This window comes from Topomyia yanbarensis, chromosome 1 (assembly GCF_030247195.1).
Source record: "Topomyia yanbarensis strain Yona2022 chromosome 1, ASM3024719v1, whole genome shotgun sequence".
Lineage (NCBI taxonomy): Eukaryota > Metazoa > Arthropoda > Insecta > Diptera > Culicidae > Topomyia > Topomyia yanbarensis.
Window position 1 is genome coordinate 182,887,391 of NC_080670.1, and position 26,312 is coordinate 182,913,702.

Genomic DNA, 26,312 nt, shown 5'->3' on the forward strand with positions numbered 1-26,312 from the left:
TGCATTAACGACATCGTCAATCCCACTTGGCAAAGAGCGCACTGTCTATTTTCGACTGCTCACTTCATTCCACTCGTGCTGAGCTAATTCTGGAAGTCGCATGACTCATCATTGTTGGCCGCCGACCATGGTGTGGTGCCATGTTGTGTATGAAATCGATGACCGGCAGACTTTACGGCAGGCAGGCCATCTCTCATCGATTCTCTTTAGGTCAACTCGAAACTCCCACCAAACTCGGGAGGGAAATGAGTGCAGCACAATTTGTTTCATTTTTTTTTTTTGATAGTCTCTACTCTACTAGTCGAGGTTTGCTCATGCTGCGCTGTTGCTGGTGTGGGATATTTTTAAAATTGTCGCCGCAACAAAACTAGTGCAAGTGATTTCAACTATTTGACATGGTTTCTTCTTCCTTCCCGGTCCGATGCGTCGAGCGATTGTGATTTTGCTGAACTGAAACAGTAAAGTCAATATTAGGCAGGTCCAACTTGTTCCACTCGTATTTGCTGCAAGCAGTGTACTCTCTGTACTATTGTCATCCTACTCATTCTGCATGGTACGGTATATCACATTTTCCTAGTCAGATTTATTATCATACCTTTTGTTAAGATCGGAACGAAACGATTGACACCGATCCGAGCGCATTTAATCGATTGTAATTAAAATAGGCAAATCACCCTACTGTATGGGAGAGAGCACAGAGGGAAAAGTTTAGAGATTTATTTTTAACATTATCACATGCACCACACTAGAAAGCGCTCATCCAAGAGTCGGTGCGATGACCGAGTAACCCTGCCGTTTTCAGTGCACGCCGCCCGCCACCCATTGCAAGGTATAGGGGCGATACTGTTCAGTGCATGGGATCCAAATGTTGATAGCCACTTTGTTTCCTGTGCAGTCAGTCAAGTCGGTCGATCGGGTTACATTGTCGTTTTCGTTTGTATTTTTGATTTTCTCTAGCTGACATTATGTAAGGGGTGTGATGCTTCGATTATGTGACATCTTTCGGTGACTCATTAGGCATCCTATAAAGGAAGTTCAAATTAAATTGTATCGGAAGAATTGAACAAGTGGTTTGAATGTAAATATTTTTATTGACATTTGTGGTGCACGAATCACTCCTGAGATAAAGCCAGATGAGCACCACACTGAAACGCCTTAGTACACGCGTGACATACAAACGTCCACGTGATAAAAATAATACACACAATAACATACAAACGCTCGAGACTTTTACGACACTACAAACCCAGTTGCAATCGCGATCATCCGCACACATATACTCCAGCGGTCGCAAACATTTCAACAAGACTCGGCACCATCTCACAAAGCACGAGTGAACCAGGTGTGGCTGAAAACAACATGCCGAACTTCATTTCGACCGCACAGTGGCTCTCGAATTCACCAGATGCGAATGCGATGGATTATTCTCTCCTGGCCAGGAAGGCCCAAAGTAAAAAAAGCAAAATACATCAGTCTCGAGCCGCTGAAGCAAGCCATTGTCCGTAAAGGGACCAATATATCGGAGTCACATTCGGGCAGCTTGCGATTTTTTTAACCCTTTCATGCCCAACTTTTTTCTAGTGTATGTAGGATTTTAAAACTATTTTTCCTTGAAAACGGTGTGGTCAAGAAACACGAAAAGCCATTTTTTATAAAGATAGGTGCTTCCCTCACAATGCTAGAAGCTGCTCAATTTTTACCTTCCAATGCTCAATACAATTCTCCTTGAATATTTACAATAGTCCACTTGTGTGGAAAACGTAGCCAAAGGCACTCTAAATTGATAAGTTTTGTCAGTTTTCAATAATATTGCAACAAAACGAAGATATATGAAAAATTCACTTTTCGTCGTCAACGTAAACTGTCCCTGGCAGCACTGCTCATATGGAATTCAATCAGACTAACTGCAATAACTTCAGTTCTAGAGCTGATCCTTGTAACTGTTAGTACTCAAATGAAAGACAATAGTCACATTTATTAGCCTTATTTCTTTTTGTGAGCAAATCTTGCCTCAATCAAAAGTTATAGCTGTTTAAAAACGTTGTTGTCCACAAACAACATGGGCATGAATGGGTTAATCGTCTTAAGGCCATAGTCAAGGTAGAAGGTGGTCATATTGAGCTCGAGCATAAGTCAATTATTTCCGAATTTTTGATCATTTTCACATATTTTATTGTTTAAAGTAAATGAAGATAATTTTCCAAACCGAATTAATGGCCTTTTTAATTGGTTACACTTCGATTACCGGACCCTGTAGATCGATCGCGACAGGAACCCCTACCTTTGATCCTACCAGTCTAGGTCCATGACTTCGATCTATGCCTAAAAAACAAACTCATGTACATTAGACATCTCAGAACACCATAGATGGATACTCACTCCCTTCTGGGTGTAAACCAGTGATTCTCAACCTGGAGTCGGCGGACCCTAGGGGGCCGTGAAGTCGTTGCTTTGGCCCCATTCATAAATTACGTAACGCGGAAATTGACCAAAATTGACTCCCCCCTCCCCCATGTAACAAATTGTCACAAATTTCACCACCCCCCTCTCCTCTATTATGTACCATATTCCTTGAAAAATTTTTTTTCTTCGGTGAAAACATGTTACGTAACGATCTAGCTTACTCCCCCTCCCCTTATGCCACAACATGTCACAACCTGTTGTACCCCCTCATCTCCCCAAAAGCGTTACGTAATTTATGAATGGTTCCATACCTAACAAACTGAAAATAACATATTGATAACATACAAAATCGATGTTCATCCGTGGGAGTCCGCTGCAACCCAGGGTGACGAAAAAGGTTGAGAGCCGCTGATCTAAACTATACACTCAAAATCGTGGTTCGCGCAAACATTTTAAAGTCACCACGAATATGCGCGAACTTGCATACACGCGAGACACAGACGCCTACGCGATAAAATTCGTTAACATGCAATCGCTCGAGAACTTCGCGATAATATAGCCCTAATCACGCCCCTGTTATTAAGTGCTCGTTTTAACACATACGAAGTTAAAAACGCGATCTCAAGTGCGATTACACAGACGCGCAAATTTGAAGCCGGTCACGTCCGAAAGCCCCTAACCCCGAGATGCCTAGGTATTTCAGTTGGACCATTCTTTAACCCTCAAAAGGGCAAAGGGTCTCAGAGGCCCGGCTAGTTATTGCTCTCTAGTTTCAATGAACTTTTAATTTGAAATATAAATGATCGGGCTCACTGATAAAACGACAAGAAAGATGCTTTTGACTGCATTGAGTCCTAGTAGCAATGCTTCTTGAAGTCACAATTGTAGCTTGTCTTTTTGAGGGTAAAAAACGCTCATATACACTAGACAACAAGTCACAGGGTGACATTGCCGGGAACTCTAGTGACATGAGGTAACTCACTCTGTTCTAGTATCTGAACCAAACACACACAATTAAACAGACGCGCGCTCCGCGCGAATATGCAAGATCCCACGCGAATATATACATGACCACATGGTTATACAATCGAATTTATAAAATCGAAGTTGCATTCAAAATAGCACACGCGAAATCAAACGCCCAGACGTTAACATATAAACACTCAAGCCTTTCGCGATCATCCCCATACACCTATGCCCGCGATTTCGCTATCATATAAACGACCCGGTTTCAACTCGAATTTATAAACGCGGTCTCAAGCGCAAACATATAAACGCTCGTCCCGAGCAAACGCAAAGCCTATAATGTCCCTATGATCATGGTCCAAATTCACCCCCACTGCACGGTGTTTTGATAGTGTTTGGAATGGGTTCAACCCTTGAAAAGACCACCACCATGGTCCGGAAGATCATATTCTGGTGCATTTATGGGATTCTGAGGCCATTTCATGGTGTTTTGATGGTTGTAAAATTTGGTGCGGATCATGTTTATGGTTACATGGGTGCGTTTCGACTTCGTCTCATCAGAAACCGACACCAACTTTTTGTCGGAATAGATTAGCGCCGGCTTGACGCAAATCCCTAAAAACTAAAACACACTTTGTGTTTCAATTGAACGAAAAATATAAAATAAAATGAAAACTCTGATGGGTTTCTGTGTCCATCTTCTAGTAGATCGGACTTTCGTCCTCGGCATAAATTGCTTTTAAATTTCGTAGCTTTTCCCAGATTGCCTGATTTTTTTGAAAGCACCTTTCGCTGGACAACAACCACTATTGTCTTCTGCACATCATAATGGCCCTTGACACCGAGATATCCATCTCTGCGTTCAGTCTTATTTTCTTTTGTTCGACAATTTTTTTCCCAAAAATTCGACTGCGACTGTAGAGCTAGGGTAGGGCCCGCGCCAGAATCACTCACTACAATTGCAGACGAGACGGGAAATGTAACCCACTAAAACACTGCTTAAGACCAACTGCAACGGGACGTGATTCCGAATGTGATATTCATTGTACGGTTCAGATATGTGAGGACGTAGGGACTTCACGATCGCGAGTATTATTGCGAGGGGCTCGAACGTTTGTGCGTTAACGTGTCCGATCACGTGTGCATTTGTAAGTCGCGTGTACTAACGTGTACGTGCAAAAATTTATTTTATAACCATGTACCGTTCGCACATTCGCGTGTGTTCTTGGATGATCGCGCGCGCACCGTGAATCTGATGCACGATTTTCGGTGTACGGTTAAGATGCTAGAAGAAAATGAGATCCATATCACTAGACTTCCCGGTCATGTCGCCATGGAAGGTGTTGTCTAGTGGATATGAGCTTTATTTTTTGATTGGTCCAACTGAATGTATGGACCTAAGTTGCTGGGACGGAGGATAATGATTTCCGGGCTTCACCGATTCATGAGCGTATACGGACGTTTGTAGGTTCGCGTTTGAGACCGCGTTTGAAACTTGGTAACTACTAAAACGTTCACCTTATTACCGGGGTGTTATCAAGTTTGCGAGATCGCGGGCGTAGGTGTGCGTGGATGATCGCGAACGGCTTAAGCGTTCGTATGTTAACATGTTTGTCGCATATATGTGACTTTGCGTGTATAAATTCGATTTTGTAACCGTGTGTTCTTTAGCATATTCGCGTGTGCATGGTCACAAGGATCGCCATTCTGCTATTTAGTTTTCGGTGTACGGTTTTCTCATTCAGGGACAGGGACTGAGTCACCCCATATCATTAGAGTTCCCGGCTTTGTCACCATGGAACGTGTTGTCCAGTGGATATGAGAGCTTTCTTTTTTAAATGGTCCAGTTAAAGGCCTAGACCGCTGGTGCCGAGAATGGACTTCCGGAAGTGACTGATTCAAGATCGTGCGAACGCGGCAGTTTGTAGGTTCGCGCTTGAAACCGCGTTTAAAAATTTAGAAGTTCTGAGACGTTCACATTATGACCGGGATATTTACGAGATCGTCAGTGCAGGTTTCGTGCATAATCGCGAAGGACTCAAGCGTTTGCATGTTAACGTGTTTGTCGCGTGTATAAACTCGATTTTCTAACCGTGTCCATTCGCATATTCGCGTGTGTTTCTAGATGATTGCGCGGACCGTGAATCTGATACTTAATTTTCGGTGTATGATTCAGATGCTAGAAGAGTTCACGGTTATGTTACCATGTCGTGTTGTTTATTGGATAAGGGCACCTTTTTAGTCAGGTCCATCTGAAGGCATTGGACCTATGCTACTAGGGTCGAGGATAGGGGCTTTCGGATGTAACCGATTCATGATCGCGCGAAGACGGGCGCTTGTAGGTTCGCTCTTTAGACAGCATTTGTGACTTTATAAGTGCTAAAACGTTCACTTAGTCACTGGGGTGTTATCCTTCTAGCGAAATCGTGAGCGCAGGTTTGCGTGGATGATCGCAAAGGACTCGAGCGTTTGTATGTTAACGTAGCAAACCAATGCACACGACAATAAAAATTTATTCCTTGTGCTGCTATTACAGAAGGAAATTGTTAGCTGGTTTTTGATCCTTCTCGCGAATTGTCAATTCTCAAACCTTACATGATTAAAGACATAATTCCACTCAGACAAGACCGTGCGTTTTCCCGATGCACATTGAATGTCCTGTGGATTAGCTCCCTAGTTGGTCATATAAACATTAAACAAACATAGAAACTAGTTTGCTCCGTCCAAAGAAATGTCAGCTCGATTGGCATCACCCGGCGAATACATGTTCCCTTACAATGGCTATCAAATCAACGAACATCTAAAATTACATACGACAAAATGCGAGCCATTTTGAAAATAATAGTACCAAGACTGCTACTTATTTGCAAAAAAGAGCGGTAAAATAGTTGCATAACCAAGGTGGCTCATTTTCAAAATTAATGATGAACCACCTAATAAATAAAAAGGTGATAAGGGACACGGACGAAAATAGCTGACCACCGCCTATATCGGATTACGACGGGTTAAAACAGATTATTGCAAATTTAAGCGGCAATATATCAGGATTGTTGCTTTTTTCTTTGTTTTTTTATCGACTTTTTTGGAGTTGCATTTTTTTGTTAAATCACATTTTTTGAAAAATGCATCCTCTCTTCCAGGATGTCCATTTCTGTTAATTCAAATACCCTGACAACTAAACAAGAGTGCTACACTATATTTCTCCCTAAGGAGAAAATTTTAGGTGAAAGCCATTTCCAGCCGGCGCTAGATTCGCCCTGTCGCTAAGTTAGTGTCGGATTCTGATGAGAGAAACTTGAAACGAATCTCCATAACTAGTTTAAACAAGAGTGAGCAGCCATAGGGCCGTAGATCACCTTAAACAAACTACGACATAAATATGCGTACAAGGATACATTGCCTATGTGTAAAACCAGTATCCAGATAGCTTAGATCTTAGGCCAAACTCCGTGGTAAAAACATCGACTAGCGTTGCTGAGTCAGCATTTTGTCATCCCCCAATTTTATTTCAAATACCATTGAAGAGGGACGTAACCGGCAGATATAGGGCACTTTCAGAAGGTCTTTACGGAACGAGATCACCACATTTCATGGGACTTGAGTACGCATAAAAATTGTTTCTAATACCTTGGAGACGTCAATATGCACTGGCAACACTTCCCAGGTCAGTGGTATATGCTGAAGCTGGTGATACATTTGACAAATAACAAGCAGTCGCCTCAGCCTGATATGAGAGATAAGACACTGTCACTTTTATTCTTGCTCTGGCGATCGTTTGTTTGTTACCTAGTTTATCTGGATGAAGTTTAGGCTCTGCAGCACTCAAAGTGTAGTGCTGTAGAGCCTAACTCATCTCGACCAATGCAGCGGCTGTTGATTCTGAATATTGCCGTATCCGATCTTCTGCTTGCAATGTGAAGCAATATTTGAAGGTAGATGACGGGCATGGTATAGTTGGTGAGTCGGCCTCGTACGCAAGGTTCGGCTTCCATCGCCGCATATCTGGTTAAGAAAATTTCTAGCGCGAAAAAAGGCGAACAAACCTAATGGCGTTTTCGTTTTTTCTTGGTGCTACACCGGTGTAGTGCAAAGAACGAGATAGACTGATTACACCCAAGTTTGAATGAGTGTAGCACCGACTACACCGGTGTAGTGCACTGTCAAAAACGAATATGCCATAAGGTTACAACATCTATAATGGAAATAAGAACAAATAATTAGGGGTGACAAGCTTACGAAAAACATATTCCATCATATATGAAATTCTTTATATATTTTGCGCAACACGTCATACGCCTTTGTTTTTATACGCGCTCTTCAAATATTCGCATTTGTTTTATGCCACACACACACACGCACATCTTGTGGAAGAAATCATACTCCATAGTCGGCTGGGGCAAAAGTGCGATAAACAAAGAGCATTGGCATTGGTACAACACAGAACACGACTTCTTATCAGCCGATCCATTGAAGCTTCCGAACGGTGTTGTAAAACCGTTTGTTTTCCGTGTTTTAATCAAAAGGATGCCCGTTTCGGCGAAAATGATATCACCAATTACTTGTACGTACGCATGAGCGAACCTGTGATGCAGACTGTCAATTAAACGTGTTCTGTTTTGGAAATTTAGGCCACAAAATCGAAATCTGATATGGCTACGTCTGAGATTGATTAGTACTTGCAGCGGAACACTTTTTTATTCAGGTAGTAATAGGAAGTTGAAAGCTTCGCTAATTTGGTTATCAAAAAAATTATACGATTTATTTGATTGAGATACCAACTAGATGAGCTGTTGTGTAAACAAGCGGAAATGATTGATTCTTCGAATATAATCTAAATTTGATTGGTTCCATAAAAGTATGGATTTTGAGAAGTACAATTATGGAATCTCGGAACATACAAAATGTAGTAAATTATATGCTCGCTGCACTGGCCTCCAGCCATTCCAATTGTCCAACTAACCCATGGGAAACACCCTGTTATCGACCCACTCCGAACACCCAAACGCTGACTAACACAGCTCCATTAAAAATTCGACCATTCACATTTCGATTTCATTCAATTTTGCCAAAACCGAAGAAATCCAAACGAAAACGAGAACAGATTTTTTCCGGCGCGTACCCCATCCCCGCCGGTCTCTGACATCACATACCCACACTTGGTTGCAGCAGCCAGCGAAACGAAGTTTGAAGGTGTACCACGGCCAAACGAATCGATACGAGATGCCGAACGCCCGCCGTACAGGGGAGGCCTTTTTTTTTCTTTCTACGGTTTCTATTTCGAAATCGATAATGACCGCTAATGTGCCGCGTTTTTATCTCGCCGACCGCGCGGTCAGGCGCTCCAGTCCCGATCAATACTCTTGCAGCGGAGGATCTGAGACACTTTTTTGTGGCCCTCGCGCCGAGAAGCTTTTCCGACATAGGTATGCGCTCTGTTCATCATCTAACTCCCATTTTTTGGCCGGCGCTAATGTTTCTGGGTAATTTTAGCAGTAGGCCGCCGAACCACCTGGCGGAGAAAGTGTAATGTGTACCAGTAGCACAACGGGGAGTTGGCCACCTTCTTTGCGCATCGTGTGCGAATGTAGACTAAAGAAACTACTCACAGTAATTGAGGGTTGATTTTTTTTTTGTTTTGGTTCGGTTGATCCAGCAAGTTATGTTATGGAATGTGATTTACTTTTGTTTTTGGTGGATTGTAGCATTATGCAAAGTAGTAATTGTATGTATAGACTAAACCGTGGGCTTATTATTGCTTACAAAGTTTTCGGTTGGGTTTTTACTGAAGCAGTTGGTCATTTGGTAACTTCTAATTATCCAGATAGCTTGCAATTAGTGCAAGAATGGTCAAGTGTTCCAATTATCACAAAATAATAGCGGCTTGAAAATCGAAGTGTTCCCTAATTGCTATGAGTAACGCCAAAATGACAACATCAAACCGTAGCGAATCAATATGATTTCAAACTAATTAGGAGACCTGCTGGAGTTTTATTAAAACACTGCTTAAGGCCAACTGCAGCGAGTCGTGCTTCTTTAATTTCGTACACTTTTGAGAGTACTAGAGTCTCCAGTTATAGCGCCTTGAAACTTGTTGTCTAGTGCATGAGTTTTTTTGGTGCTGTAATTGAGAGCACGGACCCAGGCGCTCGAAGGAATTCCCTGTCAGTGCTATGCCACAGTACCTGATAAAACGGGAATAGTGAAGTTTAGTTAAGAGAAATCGAAGAGAACTAACTCTTCTGAATCACCAAAATGAAGCCCTGAAACTTGTCGTGTTAAGTAGGTTCTTCGAGAATAAACAGCCCGTAGCCAAGGGTGGGGGCTTCATGGCGTGGACAATTCATGATCCCGCGTGAACGGGTGTTTTTTCGTTCGTGACTTATACCGTGCTAAAAAAATTGTAAGTTCTAGCACGTGGACTAAACTACCATTTTGTGCCGCTTCTGCTTTCCTCACGGGACTTCATCAAAGTATTACTTCGTGCGAAAACTGATCGTGCTTTTTGCATCTAATTGTTATGCTCTCAAATTCCGCCATGCACTCAGAGCCTTGCTTGGTCCATTAAGTTTCTCGTCCTCCCTAAAACTCAGTTCTCGTTCTGAGTGAATGCACAAGTTGTATTCGCTACTTGAGCTTTTTAGCTCCTCTGCATATTCCTTGAGCAAAAGTTAGCATTTTTGTGCACCTGAGACATCGAATTACTAGCTTCTACTCGGATAGTCCCCGACGGTGAATCTACCCTACTCCGACTGAGAGTTCCCTGGCGGCGGAATTTCTCCCGATATCGATACCCGTTGTCGTTAACCATTAAGCTTTCCAGCTATGGTCGCGAACTACTTGGATAGCTTCCGGGGACAGAACTATCCCACCCCAACGTGTGGAGAGTTCCTCGTTAGCAGATTTCCTGCAGATACCAATCCCAATCTCTGACTCTCGTTCGATTTTTTACGCGTTAACTGCTGTTGCTTGATTCACTATGTAACTGGTCTGCGCATGGGTGTCGCTAATGTCGAAACCTGTCGAGAGATAAACCAATGATGAGATGCCGACAAACATGACATAAAACCCTACGAGGGTAGCTGTGAAGGGGTTTACTTCACAGCTACTCTCGTAGAGTTTTTACACCGTCTTCGTACTTACTCGTTCATAGTCTTCGGCTAGTTGGGGTTACCTAACTTGCTGTTTGTTTCGTTACTTTCGCCGAAGTTTCGAGTGTATTAGTATCGCTGTTCTGTTGACGGCATTCCATGTCCTCTCCTATCGACATACATTAACAATGATTTTCTTTACTTTTGCTCGACATATACACTCCGGACAAAAGGGTAACGTCGCGTGTCCAAACCGTTAAAGGTACTGTTTGAAATACCCATGACCAGACAAGAACTGGGTCAGATGAAAAGTTACTTCTATCTAAAGATCAGCTGACCATCAATCATCACAACCAGCTGTTTCCGCGCCCGTCTGGAGACTATAATATATACCCCGATAATGATTGTTGCTCGCTCCATCACTTTGCAATTGCTGCTCAGTAGCATCTCCATTTTGTGGTGGGCAATCGGTAACTTTACTCCTTGCGTCCAATCTTCGAACATTTCGATTGCCTCCATCTCCAACTTTTCCACCTCCTCCGGTGTGTCTCCCAGTACCATTACGATATCGTCCACGAATGCAAAGATTTTTACACTCCTAAACAACTTAAGCGTCAGTTCGCTGCTGTACTTCCCGTTCCAAAGCGTAGGACTCAGAATAGAGCCACTTTTCGGAACATATCTGTGAATGCCTGGATTGCCGCTCTCTATGCCCTGCTGGGGGTTCCATCTGATCCACACGCTAGGGACCCTTCAGCACAGCTCGCCATACGGTAAATTTGCGTAGATCGTGCTCCGAGAAGAACCCCTTCTACCGTAACCTTCAGTTTGTTCGAGTGCATTTCCGGAGGCGTCATGGGCCCCCTTGATCTTCGCCATCGCTGCTCGGCATGCGTCGCCCCAGGTGTTGGTGTCAGCTCCTAGCTAGAGCTATTTAAGATAAATCGAATTACTTCGCTTTATTTCACGTTTTATTGTGGCCCTTGCGGCGCGGAACATTACATTTCGGTCCTCTTCGGTGCTAGCTCTCTGGGCGTGTTTTTCAACTCTAAGGCAGAGAGCACGGAGGGTGCCGAGTTCCTCTGACACCATCTGTTCATTGGCTCTAGTTTTCTTGGCATGGTGGTGTCACACATAAAACATAATTAAATGCGCAATGTTGTTTTAAAACAACATTGCGAAAACCATCTCAAAATTATCATAGTCACGTAATAAATTTGTGAGACAATTTTCAGAAAATTCAAAAAAAATTGGTTTGCGCCTTTAAGGGTTAAAACACCCGTGGACACAGGCCAGCCAGGTACTGCGTCAGGTGAGAAGTTACTTCTCTACCCGCCATTCAGCCATTGAGTTAGCTCTTAGTGTTATCCGTATTAACCTGGCCTCCTTTTGCGTATACCAATTGCTATCCTCCGTTAGGGTGATGCCGATTGGGATCATTCCAGCGATAACGCAGGCAGCCTCTGAAGGGATAGTTCTGTAGTATCTCGCGACTCGCATGATAATGAGCCTTTACGCTCTGCTCAGCTTCTCTCGATTCCGTTGTGTTCCTAGTGCCAAAACCGAAACGGGACCTCCGCACCTTAGTATCGGCGATGCTAAGACGCCTCTTGCTGGTACTTGGCGCGACGCTGGTTGGCATAATTGTGGCTAGAGCATTGATCCTTCCCGCATAATTAGTAAATCTGAGTGTTGAAGTTCAGCTGGTCATCATCAATCATCACAATCAGCTATTTCCGCGGTCGCTTCGAGACTACGATATGTCTCCTGCAGCAGTTTGCAGTTGCTGATCAATAGTATCTCCGGTTTGAAGTGTACAATCTATAACTTCACTTCCTACATCCAATTTTCGATCATGTCGATTGCCTCCATCGCTAACATTTCCCCCTCTACTGGCATGTGTCCCAGTACCATTACTACGATATCGTGCACGAATCCAAAAATCTCCAAACTCCTAGACAACTTAAGTGTCAGCACGCTGTATATACATTCCGTTCCAGAGCGTGATGGAACCTTGTGGGAATCGTGCCGAAATTCTAACCGATTCCTGTCTCTGTCTCAAAAGTCATAACCCGGTTCTGGAAATAGCTGCTAATACCTTTTTCCGCAATATCCCAATCCGCACAGGTAGCTAGAAACCTCCATTACATGCAGCAATTCAGCGATGGATTCTCAGCTCGCGGTATTGAACGAGTTCTCGACATCTATCGTTACCAGGATTCCTTCTTCTTTTCTGTTGGAACGTCGATCAAACAGCGTCTACCATTGTCTTTTCAGAATGGGAACTGGATCTTCGACAAGCCCATAAATGTTGCCAGCATTTCGAGTATAATCCTCTCTAACGTTTCTCCGAGCTCATCCAGCAGGCATATTGGTCTATATGACGCTGGATCATCGGGAGGAATTGCCTCTGTATCTTCCGTTTGTCAGGAAAGTGACCTTCGTCTAGAAGCTTTTGAAACACTTCTCTAAGCATATCTGTGAATGCCTGCGATGCTGGTGATTACATTTGGTACGGGCGCTTTCTTCACCTTTGAGCCCTTCACTACAGTTATGAGTGTCTCGTTGGGGACTTGTATGCCTTCGGCGGTGTGCCGCTATAATCCGCCATACGGTGCAATTGCCCATGTCGTTAGATCGTGATCCGGGAAGAACCCTTCAACAATAAACTTCAGTTTGTCAGGGTACATTTACTGAGGCGTCATGGGCCCCTGATCTTCGCCATCAGTACAAGGTATGCGTTGCCCCAGGAGCTAGTGTCAGAGCCTTAAACTAGATTTGCTTGAGATCATTTCATGTTTTAGAGTAGCCCGGAACACTATATTTCGCTCCTCTCTGTCCGCTTAGGTGCTAGCTTTCTGGGCATGTTTTCTAGCTCTAAAGCCGAGTGCGCGGAGGGGGTAGAGCTCCTTGTTCCACTAGTAAGTTAGATAACATCTGTTTATTGGATCTAGTTTTCTTGGCATAGTGCTGTCACATACTTCCGTTCATTCGCTTTCAGGTCAGGGGAGTCGCTCGATGCATGAAGTGCTTCCGCAGAATCTTTCACCTCCCATTTCCACTCATGGATTCTAGTCCTCTGTGCGACAGCAAAGTTTCGTAGATTTTAAAGTAACGTAAATAAAAAACAGACAAACAGTTCCGTTGACCAATGTTGTTCCGAATTGCAATGTGGTCACCAAGCGTGTAACCGCCGCTAACTCTCCAGTTCATATTTGCTACTAGCGACTGACTACCAAAGGTAACGTCGATTATCGATTCTCGGCCGCCTCTGCGAAAAGTGGTGCTAGCGCCTTCATTGCAACATCCATCTTGGTTAAAGCTTTCAGCAGACTATACCCTCTTGTATTGGTACGTCTTCTTCCACACTTCACTGCCCAAGTATTGAAATCTCCTCCAATGACTACCGGTCGTCGTCCAATCAGCGCTCCAGTAAGCTTATCTAGCATCCGATGTAACTGCTCTACCGTCCATTTCGGGGAGGTACAGCTACATATATAGATCCCATTGATTTTGGCGATCACGAAATCTTGGTATGAGTTCGAGACCATCATAGCATTTCTGCTCTATCCGCTGTCCAGTTACTGCTATCAATATGGACTTGATACGGTTCTGCAGTGGATGCAATGTCGCACTTGGTTTCTGTTGTCGAATGCCAGAACAGCTTCTGTGCAGCGTCGCAATGATTGAGGTTTAATTTGGTCACCTCATGTACGCTGGATATATAAAGTATTTCGTCAAGTGGTTCTGCCTGATCTACTTTGTGCAGAGCTTGCACTTTATGTTGCTTTGGGAAGTATTTTGAGTTCCTTCTCGCCGCATTTTCTGCACAGATCAGATCTGTCCTTTGTAGTTTTTCGCCTGGTGACCGGAAGCCATGCATTTAAAGCATCTCTATTCGTTTCTTAAATATAGCAATAACCTTCAATGAACACACTGACCACCAAACCTTTATTCGACTTATTTCCAAGTGTTTGCTATCATGTCTATATGTCATTGAGGCGTTCTTCGACGTACTACGCTTGCATCATCATTGCATTTTGACGCTTGACACTACTCAAACCCGAAATGGCCAACGGGATCGATGCTGGCGAACTCGTAAGGTTCTCGGCTTTCGTTGAAAGTGCTCACCTCCCAGTGTGCTGCCGACACGTAGTCGTGGTCGCCAAATTCCATGGGACCCTTGCGGTTAGTTTTTGTCTTTTTCTTGCTCTTCATTGTTCTTAATTTAGTTGTGTCCCAACTAAGGGTCACTACCTCCACTAATTAATTATAATTGGACGTTGTCGTCTCTCGGGATCCCGCGGTTATCTATGCAAGCAGTGAGGCCTTTCTAGAGGTTGACGCTATCTTTCAAGAGGATATTGTTCAGAGTCGGATCAATGTAAAACCGGGGATGGTCCATCCGAATCAAGTAGAATTAACATTAATGACAACGGCACTGCGCTGTTTCAGTTAAGTGTCACTTTCCCGATGAATGACTAGAGTAACGCAACTGTCAGCCATGTAATGTCGAGTAATTTATCCATGTTTCGTGCCCGCTGTGCTGGTGCATCGTCAGTTTGTCATGATTAGGATCTTGTTTTCCTTGTTAGGGGAAACTTTGCCACTGCGACCACTATTCAGGTTATCTTTTGTGGCAGTTGTCCCTGTTTGCTCTATATGTTACAAATAGCCCAAATCCAATGTAGCTGGAAGCGAGTTATCTGTTTGTCCACATGTGTCGCACAGTGGTCCCAAATTGAAAAAAGACGGTCATAACTATTTTCTGGCTCCCAGTTACGTTTTGGTGCTTCGGTGTCTTCAGAAAAGTTTCATAAAATTTGTTTGCGCATATTTTGAGATAGGCACCTTAATTCTCATTAAGGTGGTATAACAAGTTTTGAGTATCTTTTTTTTATTAAATAATCAAAAAAAAATTTTTCTTCTTTTAACTTATATAGTAATTCATTTGAAGTAACTTTGCTGAAGAAATTGTTTATCGATATATTTTTCAATGCAAGATATAACTGTGTGAATAAAAATGGACTCTAAAATCAAGTTTTTTAAGTTTTCTTCACAGGATCAGATTTAATCACTTAGGTATGTTCTAGAAAGTTTTAGATATCATCAAAACACACAACTTTTGTGAACACACCAATGGTGTTTGGCGTAAAATTTAGGATATAAAAACATATTTCAGTTAAAAAATAGGGTTTTTCTGCATCATTTTGTGTTTGAACCGGCAACTTCCGGCAGCCAATTTTTGGATATGTTTTACAATATAGTAGAACCTTGCATATGAGAAAAAAATTGGAGTCCTATCTTGAAAGATTTGTATCTGAGCTCAATCAACATTCACACGAAAAACGCATTGTCTTCTATTTCGTCATCTTGGATTTATCAGCCACCACTTATTGTCAATATAAAATTCGGCTACTCCATATTTTTTAGTATTAGGAAAGGGTTAACACGGTGCTGCTAGCATGTGGAATACTGGCACCAGCATGCTAACTTACACGCAGAACTTTTTCATTCAACGATAGCATACTTTTCTATCTGCTTTTCGTTTCTTATGCTGTAAATTTTAAGCATTGTGCATATTCGGTCTATCCTCTTATTGAATGCTTACTAAAAGTATATTCTAGAAGATGCATAAAAATCACAGCAGAATAAAAGAGACGGGAATAAAAGGAACGCTAACTCTGCATATATTTATTTCTCAGTGTAATATAAATATGACATATGTGCATGCCATCCCGCAACCCTGCCAGAGTCACAAACGTCGAACAGGTCGAAACGTGAGCGCGTTGCGAAAAAATAGAAAAAGTTTACCGAAAGGATTTTGTTTTTTTTTTTCTACCGGAAAGAATATGGATTATTCCAGCGAATGTGAGTACTTTCATATATTGTATGAATGAAATACGAAACGTATATCATATTGATTGACAATTAAGTTTTTTTAACTGTCGAATCATATTAAGTTTGACATGAATTGATGCATTAGCCCGGTTTTCGGTTTTTCATACAAAATTATAATATGTAAAACATATCTGAAAACTAGCCACCAATTGCCGCCAATTGGAAAATGAGAGATATTTTTGTTTGTAATGTGTAAACACATTCAAAAATATACATGGAGCACAAATCATAGAGTCTTCCTTGTTGCCGATAGGACAAATGTCTGAAGAGGCCCATGAGGCTTGCAACAAATATATCAAGAAGTTCCGTCGAGATTTTAGCCGAAAATGTAGCAGGTCCAAAACAATGGAAGACGTTTTTTTAGATTGCTAGTTTCGTCCGACCCCCTTATTTCTAGCATGCGTAAAGCGTCTTCAAAAAAAAATAAAAGCGTTACCTGCTGAAGCAAAGGAGTTATTGAAAGAAACTGCGTTGGAGATCAGTAATGAACCAGATTTATCGATAGATGAAGTGGAGTGCAGTGACGATTATGAGAGTAATTGATTTATTATTTCTGCTGTGTAGAATAATTTGCGATACTAATAATATAATGTTCCTTATGAAACTTTCAAACATTCGTGTATTTTTTTTCCAATTTTTAACAGGAATACATAATCAAAAGAAAAAACCATTGAAATTTAAGCTAATTGTCGACATGCTGCTGGGGGTATGCATTGATTTGCATGCTATCGACTTAGTGTACGCGTTTTCTCTGTTTCAGGGATTAATCTAAGATGGCGAGATAGAAGACAATGCGTTTTTCCTGTGAATGTTGATTGAGCTCAGATACAAATCTTTCAAGATAGGACTCCAATTTTTTTCTCAAATGCAAGGTTCTACTATATTGTAAAACATATCCAAAAATTGGCTGCCGGAAGTTGCCGGTTCAAACACAAAATGATGCAGAAAAACCCTATTTTTTAACTGAAATATGTTTTTATATCCTAAATTTTACGCCAAACACCATTGGTGTGTTCACAAAAGTTGTGTGTTTTGATGATATCTAAAACTTTCTAGAACATACCTAAGTGATTAAATCTGATCCTGTGAAGAAAACTTAAAAAACTTGATTTTAGAGTCCATTTTTATTCACACAGTTATATCTTGCATTGAAAAATATATCGATAAACAATTTCTTCAGCAAAGTTACTCCGAATGAATTACTGTATAAGTTGAAAGAAGAAAATTTTTTTTTGATTATTTAATAAAAAAAAGATACTCAAAACTTGTTATACCACCTTAATGAGAATTAAGGTGCCTATCTCAAAATATGCGCAAACAAATTTTATGAAACTTTTCTGAAGACACCGAAGCACAAAAACGTAACTGGGAGCCAGAAAATAGTTATGACCGTCTTTTTTCTATTTGGGACCACTGTGTGTCGTCCCAACCGGGTAGTACATTATTAATGTTACTAAGGATCCGTTTGGAACAGATATGCCATACCTCGCGAGGTGTCATGAGATGCCTTCCGAAGTATCGCTTTCTGGGAAGAAACAGTATATACTGCACAAGGGCAGCGAATGTGTTCCGAGCTCTCGGGCTCGTAATAACAGAATTGACAAATGTCATCTTGACTTCTGCCAATTTTTTCAGATGATCTATGGCAAGACAATGTTCTGTAAATAGGTCTGTAATTATACCAACTATTTGTTTTAGATCCATTAGTTTTTGACTCTCGTTGTATCAGCATGTATGAATTTCTTATCTTGTCGAGCGTCTACTACGTTACGCAAGTCTTTTAGTAGTTGATCTTTTACCCAAGCTCAAGTTCAATGCCTAGAAATAGTTCTACTTCAACAATCGTGTTTGATGAACCACGCCTGGCATATCATTACTTTTTTGCGAGTTGCCAGTTGTTGTAAAGATATGATGCACTCCCGAACCGGGTTGGACTCACATTTCGATGACCTTATTGCAATTAGTGCTTGCGAGAAGATTGCGATTTTTGCATGCCTTTAGTTTCGTTTCCTGAAGACCGCCGAGCAGATGTTTATTGCAAATACCTCTGCCTGGTAAACTGTAGGTCATTTTCCCATTGATATCGCTTCTTTCTTTGTCCGTAGGTTCCCGATTCTACTCAGATCATTTTGAAACGATCCGTATATAATGATATTGTGCCTTGAGGTAGTATGGGACCCCCTACATCCTATATGTGACGATCCACTATGCCAACCTCATATGAAGTATCGAAATTAGGTTTAGCCCCCAATTTATCTTGAACTGTGGTCAAGACAGGGCTTAGTTTGAGTTCCTTTATTATACTCGGGTGACCATTCAAATCGCCATCAAATAGTGGTTTATCCTTTAGCATTCTCAGAGAGCCAAGTCTCTCCTCCCCCATAATATGTTTGTGCGAATGAAGGTAGATGAAGCATGACTTCCATAGCTGTAGTGGATGTTGATTTCATAGCGCTTGTGATAGAGAGGCAGGCTAGTCTCTGAACTTTAGTTAGTTTAGTTCAGGCGGCCGTTTGTTTAACTTTGGGCCGCCACGCAATGCCAGAATACGTTAATCGTGGTCTGGCGATGGTCGTGTAGGACCAGTAAGCCAATCTCGTTTTGAGACGCCAAATTTTCCCGAAGAGCTTACAGCACGCCCACAGTGTTGTAATTACTTTATTAACGGCGTTTGTCAGGTGCTAGTTCCAATTCAGCTTCTCGTCTAGGATAACGCCTATGTGTTTCGCTTCTTCTGCGTAGTTAATTGTAGTTTCACTGAGAGTTGGGGGAAGGAATTTCGGTTTTTTCATATTGGAAAACGTTACAATTACCGTTTTGCAGGGTTGCCTCTTTGAAACACCAGGTCATAATGAACTTCAGGGCTGGTTGAATTCGATCGCAAAGTACAGATTAATGTTTTCTCCTTATAACTGGAACAATGTCATCTGCATATCCAACAATCTCGAAATACATTTCAATTAGATCATTGAGAAGATCGTCCACCACCAGTGACCACAGTGAAGGTGATAACACACCTCTCTGGGGACAGCCTCTATTAGTTGTTATAGTTTCTTTCGTGCCTCCCAACGTTGCTGTGATCTTTCGACTCATGAACATTGCAAGAATCCAGTCACCTATCGATTTTTCCACTGCTTTTTATGCCAGGGCCTTGTGAATTGATATGTAGGACGTACTATCAAAAGCACCATCGACGTCAAGAAAAGTGCAAATTGCTATTTCCTTGGAATCGAGGGTCTTCTCAATAAGTGTCACTAAGGATTGTAGGGCTGTTTCCGTAGATTCGCCCTTTTGATATGCAAACTGGTACTTGTTGAGGGGAACTTTCGATAAGTGCTCCGTTTGAATACAGTGGTCCAGTAGCTTTTCCATCAGTTTCAGAAGTATTGATGTCAAATTGATAGGTCTAAAGGCTTTGGGTAGTGTCAAGTCCTTTTCACCTGTTTTTGGAATAAATACCTGGAGAGAAGTAATCCAGCTGATAGTTGGGTGTCCAAGCATAAGACTGGATCTCAAATGGATGGAATTATGTCTATCGATTTTTGTAGAAATATTTTTACCAGGACCAAGGAATTTGTTGGGTTTGAAGATGTTGATAGTCCATCTAATTAGAGATGATATAACAATCTGACAGGCCAGTTTCTGTTATACCTCACAAGTCCTATTAGGACGCTGTCCATTACAATTCTGACCCGTCGCATTCGTCGTCTTTCGCGATCGACCCAGGAACATCCAATATTTCACTATTACCAATTGTGAGAGAAGCATCGTCCTTTTTACTTGCTCTAGGCCATTTGTGTGATTCATTGATAAGGCTTTTTAAGGCGAACTGCCTCTGGAAAGCTCCCGATGTTTTTACAAAACACGCTCATTGATAGTTTTTAGCCTTTCTCAACTCGTTTTATTTGGTAAAAGCGGTCCTGTGGTTTGATGCTACCAGTAATCTTCACTTTATTGAAAAGCGCAGTCTGGCTTCCTTCCTAACTGTTGCTAGATTTTCGTTTCACCAAGGAACATCACGACATACAGACCTTGTTACAAGAGGACAACCGTTATTACAGGCGATTATAATCCTCTTTCGTAGGTCGCTTCCCGTAGTATCCAGATCTGCTGGAGATTGTATCTTACTACCGGTCTTTTCGACTGTTCCAGGGGGAGCGGTACAAAAGGCCGAATCACAAAAGGCCGAATCCCAAAAAGCCGAAACACAAAAGGCCGAAGATGTTCTAACCTACCACAAAAGGCCGAAACACGAAAAGGCCGAATCAGATAAAACCGCAAGTCCAACAGGCATCAGAAATCGTATGATCTAATCTGTTGATGATACTGGTCTTCATGTTTTGATTCATATATGATTGCTAAGATGTAAGCTTTAACAGTAAACATTAATATTCCAAGAACGAATCCATAATCTCGAAAAAAAACGAAATAAATAAATGAGATGGTCAGAAAAAATGCACGATAATTTAACACATAATTATATTAAACCCTTTTTTGTTTCGAGGACAACAAAAGTGCTACATTCTTTACAAAATTTTCATCAGTGATATTTTCACATTTCAGACATATATCTCTTATTTTATCGCAACTATTTTGAGATCCTTGGGGAACGTTTTCCTGAAAAATTCGTAGAATTCGTCCTTCAATTTCGTGTTGTTCCGACCGTAATTCCGATATAATCTTGGTGATGGATAAATGACTGCATCCAACAATTTCAGTCCATCGTCGATGCCACGCCTCGAGAGCATTGGTCGTTAGTGGCAAACGTCCCATCACTACATTGTGATTTGACCAGAGAGCGGGATGAAACATTGGCCTTTTGTTGTTGTTTCGCACTGTAATATATGTCACTTTGAAATATTCCAAGAAGCCAGCTAGTTTTGCCGGTATGTAGGTCGCGATACATTCGAACGCTCTTGCAATCCTCGAATGTGGGAGAAAGGAGAGCGCCTAAAAACGGTAATCGAAAATTACTAGTAATTTAATGTAATTATTAATTGTACTAACTTGTAGGTGTTTTACAGTCATATAAACATCCATATCACTGGAATACAGCATTTTCAACCCTCGACAATTCAGCTGTTTTAATAAGTTTTGTGAAAAATGGAAATAGCATAAATAACAATTTGCATCCGGAAAAATGTCCTTTATCACATTAATAACGGAAGCGGCGGCCTCTCGCAAGCAAACCTGTGATCCATTCGTTTGCCCGGATTACTCAAACATAGGGGCTTAAATTAGTTTAAGTCCGACGGAGCGGAGCGATGTCGGACAGCACTTACCATGAAGCGGTGTGGCGTAGCCACATTAGGCTTCGTGTTGTTTATTCCAGTAAAGCGGCAAATATGCAACGAGAAAAGTGTCGTTAATATTCCAAACATTATTATTCCATTGAAAAAAATCAAGCTTAGAAACTTTCCAGTTCCAACCGCTCTACATATTTACCATTGTGAAAAGGTACATCGATATTTTGGAGACCCCGCTTTTTGGCAACTTCGTGGAATAACTTTATTGTGTTCTGTCACGAGTTGGTGATTATGGAACCATATTAGGCTTAATGCAAGCAGTAGCCTGTGGAACAACGACCAACTTGCCGTGTTTAACATTCTACATGACAGGTAGTATGGAAAGTTGCGCTCAAACTGATATTATTTACTATCATTGAAAGTTTTCAGTTCCAACTGCTCTACATATTTGTCATTCTTTTTAGACCAGCCGGCCTAACGGCATTCGGCCTAACGACCCAGCACCTTGATATTCGTTGCATATTTACAGCGAGAAAGATGACGTGAATATGCTAAACATTATTTTCAATGGTTCAAAGTCAAATCAAATTCATTCAAAGGTTCTAATCAAATTGTTGAAAACTGATCATTCGTTTAAATCTTGTTTTCAGTTCCAAAGACTTTATTTCTCACCCGGTTTGGTGCATTCGGCCTAGTGTGCCTCGTCCTAATGACTATTCGGCTATATATCCTTCCTCCGGATAACCCTTTGACTAATGACCCCAGCATCGTTCTGATCTACTACAAAATGCCCGAAAATACCTTATCAGAAAATATATAATGCAGATAGTGCATATTTCAACGAAAAATTGTCAATCAATGTTGAACAGATTTTTAGAAATTCTGCCATGTTAATTATTGTACTATCTTTTCTGGTATTTTTCCTTCTTTTCAACATGAGCTGTTCTTTTGAATTTAATTTAATTTAATTAAATAAAAAATCAATTAAAGCAGTTTTCAGCTATCAATTCATGATATGATATGCACCAGCTCATCAATAACGCCATGGGTTACTACAATGACCTTAGCGATTTGATCTTGTGCTTCGGCCTTTTGTAATTCGGCCTTTTGTGCTTCGGCCTTTTGTGCTTCGGCCTTATGTGTTCCGGCCTTTCGTAGTACTCCCGTTCCAGGTGTGAGCGGAATGCACACCAATTTGTTTTCCTTATTTCCCTGTGTTTTTGCACTTTGAGTTTATTGGCTTCTATGGCGAGCATTGTGTGTCTGTGATGCCACAAACTAGGTTCGTCAGAAACGTGCCAACTCTTTATCTTTTCCGTTATTTGAGCGCTGCATAACGTGAGGTCCAGTACTTCGCATCAAACTGCATTCATAAATATAGGTACAACTCCCTTGTGACATCATTTAACGAAAGGTATGCACAATTCGGATCTTACTGACATCGGTCTAAAAATTAAAACATACACTAAGGTTTTTTTTACACGGGGGAATCGTGCAAAAAAATCCGCGTTAATTGCGAAATCCGTGTAAAAAAAACCGCGTTAATTGCGAAAATCGTGCAAAAAAAACCGCGTTACATTCAATGCAAAAGACTTAGACGATTTTAGGAAAAGGGATGATTTCGGAGTTTTATCAAAAATGTTCTAAGTCCTTTTGAAGGCAAAATACTTAGACGATTTTTGAGCAGGTTTTTTTTGCACGGATTATGCAAGTAGCACGGTTTTTGCTTTTTCCAATTCCTTAGGTTTTTGGAAAAGTGGAAACGTCGGATCTTCAGGTTTCCTTTTATCCCGCACTTTAACAATATGGTTGTTTTCGGTACAGTATTAACGAGTAGGCACCAAATATCGATGCCTGAGGCCATTTGGAATACCAAGATGACGACTTCCGGTCTAACAGAATTTTCAATAACCCAATCAGTATGCATATTTTCCGAGCGGGCCTAATGAGCGCATGATAGAGATCAATGCCTGAGGCCATTTTGAAATACAACATTGAGACTATCGGCTTAGCGGTATTCTGTATAACTCACAACATGGAGTGTTTTGGAACTGGATTGACAAATATGCAGTTGCCAGAGGTCTGACGTCATTGTAACACACAAGATGGTTCTGATTATTTAGTATAAATATCCAGCGTAAAACAAAAAGATAGATTTATTTTTGTATATTTTGCATTTATAAGATAAGAAAAATGTGCTCATGAATGGATTTACTCGAACTTGAGTTGGTTCGTCCGCTAGAGCTCATCGAGCGAATCTTCATGCGAGACTCAAAGCCGAATCAAAAAGCTGACATAATCAGGGGGAAATAATAAAATCAGGTCTTCGCTGTATTATTAAGGGGGGCGTCTGGTGTAAAGTGCTCAAACCGAAAGTTATTTTGTTTTACGATTTTGAAGGCAAGGAAACAATGCATCTTTTATGTAATGTTAAGCTTTAAATTTGTGCGTTTATTCTGTACGAAAAAAATATTTGCGCGGCCTTATTCTGCGCGGCGTGTGACGTGAGACGACGAAACTCACCTCACTTTACGTGACTTTTCTCACCCGATTCTGAGAGTCGACTCGGGTGAGGTGAGATTCCTCATTGCGGTTAAATGGGAGTCTCACGTCACCCGAAGTGACTCTTCAGAATTGGGTGAAGTCACGTAGAGTGAGGTGAGATTAGTCGTCTCACGTCACACGCCGCGCAGAATAGGGTCGGCAGCCACGCAGAGCCACACATACGAGCGTTCCAAGAGTAGACGTCCAACCATTTCCACGTCGAGGAGCGCCGCGGCTAACACGATGACTCTTGATAAAATTGTTTGACACAGGAAATTAAGTAAAATTTGTAAAGCTTAGACTTGTAGTTACTCGATGAACCCAAAAAAAAGTTCGAGTTTAGGAAAATGGCTTCATGTAAACCGAAAAATCTCATATTTTTCTGTAAAATTCGTGCACTTTTCTTCAAAATAATAGAGAGAACAATTGTTTCATTCTGTTTTCTGTGGTTCACCGACAGGCTACACATATTGTGCATTTTCATAAAAAAAATCAAGTCAATTCTTTGATTAGTTTTTGAGTTATCGTGTTCACCAATTTGAAAAACGCGGTTTCGAAAAAACGCTATTAAAGGATACTCCATATCAAATTGCATCACGGAAAAAATGACGTGGAAAACTCCATTTGGTATTTTCTCTTAAAAATTTGGGTGGAAGTAGTTTAAAGTGTATTGTTCACACTGTATTTTTATCGCTGTCAGTCTTAAGAAAATTGTTGCCGATAGATTGAAATCTGCGTGTGTCACAGCAAATACGCGCGAGGAATGCATGGCTGTTTAAAACAAAAGAAGTTCAGCGTGGTCACCGAGATTGCGGAAGACGATTCTAGAGGCTCAATACTAACAATTAAGCGGATAAAAAAGAAGTCGATTTTTTTGCCCACTACACCAGACGCCCCCTTAAGATGAATGAGATGTACACTAAAGCAGAGATGATGCTTATAGAGATGCGCGAAGACTGAAGCCAAAAGTTCCAATCGAACCCAAAACAACGGTTCCAAACTAGAAATGTAAACAAATATGGCGGATTTAGGAAGTAATGCGTTGGGAGTATCGAGATTGAAATGAAAAGAAATGCATGTCTGCATCCTCGATACATTTTTTCTAGTGCAACGAAAAACATGTAGACAGGCTCAGTAACGTAAATCAATGCGTTTCCAAGTTACATGATTGAGTATTGTGGGAAATATTTCAAAAAAGGAATTCGCCAAGCATTCATTAAAACTACAAGTCACTCGCTGTTTACACAATATTCCTGGTTGCCAAAACTAGCAGACAAATAATTTGTAAAACCGTGCAGCCAAATTTACTGTTTTTCTCGCCGCGTGTCTTTATATTTAAAACATCGTCTTGGCACTAAAATAGAAGTCACCATCTTAGATGAAAACATGACTTCCGGAATTGACATCCGGTATCTATTCATTAACGCTATTACAAAAATTCTCACATTGTTGTGGTAATTGAAAATTTTACTAAACCGAAGTAGCCATCTTGATTTTCGAAATGGTCTCAGACATTGATATTTGGCACCTACTCGTAAATCCCGTTCCAAAAATACCCATATTGATTGGGCTTTGGAGAATTCCACAGAACCGGAAGTCGCCATCTTGAATTTCAATATGGCACCAGACATCGATATCTAGCGTCTATTCGTCAATTCCATTCCAAAAATACCCATATTGATTCGATTTTAGAGAATTCCAACGAACCTGAAGTCGCCATCTTGGTTTTCCAAATGGCCTCTGACACTGATCTCTATCATGCGCTCTATTAGACCCGCTCTGAAAATATGCATGCTGATTGGGTTATAGAGAATTCCACTGAACCGGAAGTCGTCTTCTTGGTTTTTAAAATGGCCTTAAACATCGATATCTGACGTCCACTCATCAATCCCGTTCCAAAAATAGCCATATTGATAGGGTTTCAGCGAATTCCACTAAACCGGAAGTCGCCATCTTGGTTTTCTAAATGGCCTCAGACATGAACATTTGGCATCTACTCGTTAATGCTGTTCCAAAAGCAATCACTTCCACTTTTCCAAAAATCTTCGAAATTCTTTGCATTCAAAATGGAAAAGCAGAAACCGTGTAAATTTCAAAATCCGTGCAAAAAAAAACTTGGTCAAAAACCGTCTAAGTCTTTTGCCTTCATAAGGATTTTTGCTAA

General features: G+C 41.2%; 2 protein-coding genes across 8 annotated transcripts in view; both read right to left on the reverse strand.

The window, feature by feature from the left end:
* LOC131683819 (F-actin-monooxygenase Mical) overlaps positions 1-26,312 on the reverse strand; it is a 167,137-nt gene that overhangs the window by 127,699 nt on the left and 13,126 nt on the right. The window lies entirely within an intron of this gene.
* Positions 20,841-21,497, reverse strand: LOC131683854 (uncharacterized). The gene is made up of 2 exons (XM_058966214.1): positions 21,366-21,497; positions 20,841-21,308 (listed from the first exon to the last, which is right to left on the reverse strand). Exons 1-2 carry the CDS (start codon positions 21,414-21,416, stop codon positions 20,841-20,843), a joined length of 519 nt encoding a protein of 172 aa, XP_058822197.1. The 5' UTR covers positions 21,417-21,497.

Coding starts and splice junctions, on each gene's coding strand:
- LOC131683854 (XM_058966214.1), bottom strand. CDS start 21,416: ATGCTGTATTCCAGTGATATGGATGTTTATATGACTGTAAAACACCTA. Junction 21,309..21,365: donor TGACTGTAAAACACCTACAA/GTTAGTACAATT, acceptor TACCGTTTTTAG/GCGCTCTCCTTTCTCCCACA.